This window comes from Gracilinanus agilis, chromosome 2, assembly GCF_016433145.1.
Source record: "Gracilinanus agilis isolate LMUSP501 chromosome 2, AgileGrace, whole genome shotgun sequence".
NCBI lineage: Eukaryota > Metazoa > Chordata > Mammalia > Didelphimorphia > Didelphidae > Gracilinanus > Gracilinanus agilis.
The window spans coordinates 31,313,701-31,317,790 of NC_058131.1; the positions used below are offsets into that span (position 1 = coordinate 31,313,701).

Here is a 4,090-nt window from a genome sequence, read left to right on the forward strand (position 1 = left end):
ACCAGGATGGTGAAGGGCTCTGAGAGCATGCCATATGAATTCTGATAGAAGGAACTGGGGATAGTTATACTGGAGATATTCCAACCTGCATCTATTGCCCTGCCTGGTTTCAGTTTCTTGGAGCTAGCTGTCCCTCACTTGGGAACCCCTTCTGACATTTCCCTTTTGTGATTCCTTTTGAATATTGTCTCCCTTTTTAGACTGTAAGCTCCTTGGAGGCAAGGATTATCTTTATGATGATGATGATGATGATTAATTATATTCCCTAAGGGACCATCTAGTGGATTGAGAGCCAAGCTTGAAGACTAGAGGTCCTAGGTTCAAATCTGGCTTTAGACACTTCCTAGCTGAGCACAACTTTTTTTTTTTTAAACCCATACCTTCTGGTATTGGCTCCAAGGCAGAAGAGTGGTAAGGGTAGGCAATGGGGATCAAGTGACTTGCCCAGGGTCACACAGCTGAGAAGTGTCTGAGGCCAGATTTGAACCTAGGATCTCCCATCTCTAGGCCTGGCTTTCCATCCACTGAGCTACCCAGCTGCCTCCTGGGCACAACTTTTAGCCTCTATTTCCTAGCACTTTCTGCTCTTCTGCATTGGAACCAATACACAGTATTGACTCCAAGACAGAAGGTAAGGGTTTAAAAAAAATTGTAGCCCCAGAGCTTCTGTATGTAGTAGGCATTGAATAAGTGTGTTTTGAATTAGATGGATTAAAGAGAATTGTCTTCACCAAGAATGTGAAGGAAGCTATTTTTATATAGTAGAGGAATCCAACTAAACTCACTTGGTCCCAGAAGCAAGAATGAAGAATAAGCAGGGGAAGCCACAGAGAAAGAGAATAGGCAGCATGTAATGAAATCTTCCTGACCATCAGAGCTATCCCAAAGTGGACAGCGAGGTGGCACAGTGGATAATGCACCAGGCTTGGAATCAAGATTCATCTTCATGAATTCAAATCTGGTGTCAGATACTAGCTGTGGGACCTTAGGCAAGTCAGTTAACTCTATTAGTCCCAGTCTCCTCCTCTGAAAAATGAGCTGGAGAAGGGAATGGCTGTCAACTGAAAAAATACACAATTCCCCAAGTAGTTATAATATTGGGTCTTTAATAGGAGTAAGAAGATTATAGTTGAGAAAAAGCACATTAGAGCCTTAGCCCTCGGATTATAACCTGGGAAAACACACAGAGATGCAGTCCCCAAACTTCCACTAAACTACAGAAAAGGGGTGCTTGAACAATCTTTTGAAAAAAAGTGAAGAGACAACAGACAGGTCTCAAGTTCAGAGGAGGTGGGGAAAGATTTGATAGCTGTAGGCTAGAGGGACTGGGAATACATCTCTGGTTCTTCATGTTTGTTTATCTTCCTTCAATTCAATCCTCTGGTGAGGGGTATTTTGGGGGAACCAGCCAAGATCCATTCATAGTCAATTCAATAAATTCAGTCTTTGGAGTTCTTTGTTTTAAAACTGGGAGTGTCTGAAAATAAGGTTACCATGGGAAAGCACACCAGTATCTTTGCCAAGAAAACCCCAAATGGGGTCACGAAGAGAAAGCCAAGCCTGAACAACAAAAGCAGCACGGGCCGCCTTCCAAGGCAGCGCATTTCTCCTCGCTGAGGGAGTATGAACAGAGGATGAATGGCCACTAACCATTATATTGTGATTGTGGTTGTTGTTTAGCTCCTGTTGAACCTTTCCAACTCTGCAATTCTGTGATTCTACCCATCTTAAATCCTGGTTTTGGCAGGGAGACTTTTGCTCCAAAGTGAGAGTTAATGGTGGCAGTTGACAGTCTTTAATGAGTGCTGGTGGTATGTGGGATACTCTTGTAAATGAATAGATATAGAAAGGGCAAAAGACAAAGATGGTTCAAGGAACTTTTAGCTTGAAGAAGAGACTGCATACTTATAGAACAAAAAAGGGATAGCTGCCATCTTCCATTTCAGAGAATCAAAGGCTTCGTGTGATTTCCAGAAGCCCAGGCGCTCGTACAGTCTTTGAGCTGGGTAATTGAGGGCATGAGTACTCAGGACCACATTGTCATATCCCTGATCCTGGGCAAACTGGATCAAAGTCTGGGTCAGGGATTTGGCAATACCCTGGCCCCGATGTTCTTGGTCCACTGACAAATGTAGCAACTCCAGGTTTTTCCATCTTTCTGAAGCCTCTTGTGCTGGGTGGGCACCCACCATGCCCACCACCCGACCCTCTGACTCTGCTACCCAGAAACAAGATCCTCTGTCACGGAGGTAGAATTTCTTGATGTCCCTCATGTCTGTGTGCAAGGCGTGGTCCACCATAGAGGAGAAGGGATATCTAGCAACCCACCACAGGACAGCCAGGAGGCCCAAGAAGGCCAGGAGAGACAGGATGTAAGAACCAGACTCAAGGAACAGGGCACCTGGGCCCCCCAACAGGAGCAGGAAGCCTCTTGGCTGCTTCAGCAGATGAAGGAAGCAAGAAGGAATGTCATTCAGTGTTCCCTTAGTGAATATGTCTATCACTGTCTCCCTGTCTTGGTCTTGATATTTCCGTATGTGATAGGGAGCCATGGACTCTTCAGTCTCCTCCTCCTGTGGCCCCTATAGAAGGGAGAACATTGGCACTCTCTTTATCTAATCCGGCTCCCTCCCCAGAACTCACTTTCAGTTCTTGGAAAGGAAGACATCATTGCCAGAAGATGGGGGGATTGGGAGGCACATGAGGGAAACCACTCTCGTTCTACCCTATTGTAGCCCTAGAGCTGCTTGTTTCGTTCCCATCTGGAGTTGGCCTGCAAGACACCAAATGGGTTGAGGATGGAGAAGTAAGGACTAAAGACATCCAGGAGTGTGATTCTGAGCCATCCAGAATAGACAGACTCTCCAGATGAGATTGAAATATCTTTTCTCCCTCCAGAGCCTTCCATGGCCCCAGACTATGGAAGAATGACCTAGCATGGAGAGGTGGAGTCAGAAGTTTGGGGTTCTAAACCTGCCTTTGTCACTTCCTCCTTGAATGACTGTGGGTAAGTCACTTAACCTGTCCATGCTGGTTTCTAATCTGTAAAAGAGAGGTGGAGGAGGGTAAAGGCATTTTAGGTCCCTTTCAGCTCTAAGTCTATTGTCCTATGAAAAGAACTCCTGGGTTGAAGAAACTTCTTCCAGGCGAGTTCCCACTCCTGTCTCCTTACCTGTGATTTTTGCAGAATCAGGCACTCCTGTCTTTTGCAGCTGCTGTCTCTGCAATTTGTATTTTCTTCTTGGCTACTCCTATAAATGTTTGCCTGAGTGCTTCCACACCGAAGTGTGAGGCAAAAGGTCAAGGTCCTAGACCTGCAGGGAGCAGAATAATCTCTTTTTTACCCCTTCTCCTACCAGCTCCTCCCAGTACCCAAACCCACCCACTTATGCATCCAATGCTCAGATATTGAGTGTGGCATCTGCTCAACCCAACATGTGGCTCCTCCCATCTCAGAGAGAGGCAGCCTAGTCCTAGATTTGGGGAAGACGCCAACCCACACCTCCAAAGCCTCTGGATCCTCTTTTTCTTTGTGCTTCTCCCTCCCCACACACAGCCCTCTGACTGTTACTTGGACTGACCCAGAGGTAGGATGGAATCCTAGTATGAATATCTTGTAAATCCTTCCTCTGATCTGTGTCTGGTCTTGTAGCTACAGTGCTGTCAGCAATCAGCAACCAGGACTATACTCAGGCTTTCCTTAGGTCTGGACACTGAGAAAGAGCCCACCAGAAGTCACTGAATGCCAGAGCCAGAGGAGGCTTCAGAAGGAATGGGCTTTCCCATTTCCAGAAGTCTTCAAGCCTTCTTGAAGGCCCTAGGCTGGATGGGCACCCTGGAGAGAGAATTCCTATTCCACTCTGCTTTGCACTGGGGAATCCTTAAGGGTTCTTGTCCCTTAATGGTTCTGTGATACATGATTTCTTTTAGACCTTTAACAAACCAGAAGGACACTCGCATTATATTGATAACATTGATTTTTTTTAATCAATCGATAATGTAAATTGATATTTTTATAACAATTGATAACATAATGATATTGATTATTAACATATTGATAACATAAATGAATGAAAGACTTTTCTTAAGA

At 45.2% G+C, this 4,090-nt stretch overlaps 1 protein-coding gene across 1 annotated transcript; it reads right to left on the reverse strand.

Annotated features, from left to right (window-relative positions):
- Positions 1-1,880: 1,880 nt before the first annotated feature.
- LOC123233125 (putative N-acetyltransferase 8B) lies at positions 1,881-3,226 on the reverse strand. The gene is made up of 2 exons (XM_044659293.1): positions 3,173-3,226; positions 1,881-2,582 (listed from the first exon to the last, which is right to left on the reverse strand). Exon 2 carries the CDS (start codon positions 2,550-2,552, stop codon positions 1,881-1,883), a length of 672 nt encoding a protein of 223 aa, XP_044515228.1. The 5' UTR covers positions 2,553-2,582; positions 3,173-3,226.
- Positions 3,227-4,090: the final 864 nt, after the last annotated feature.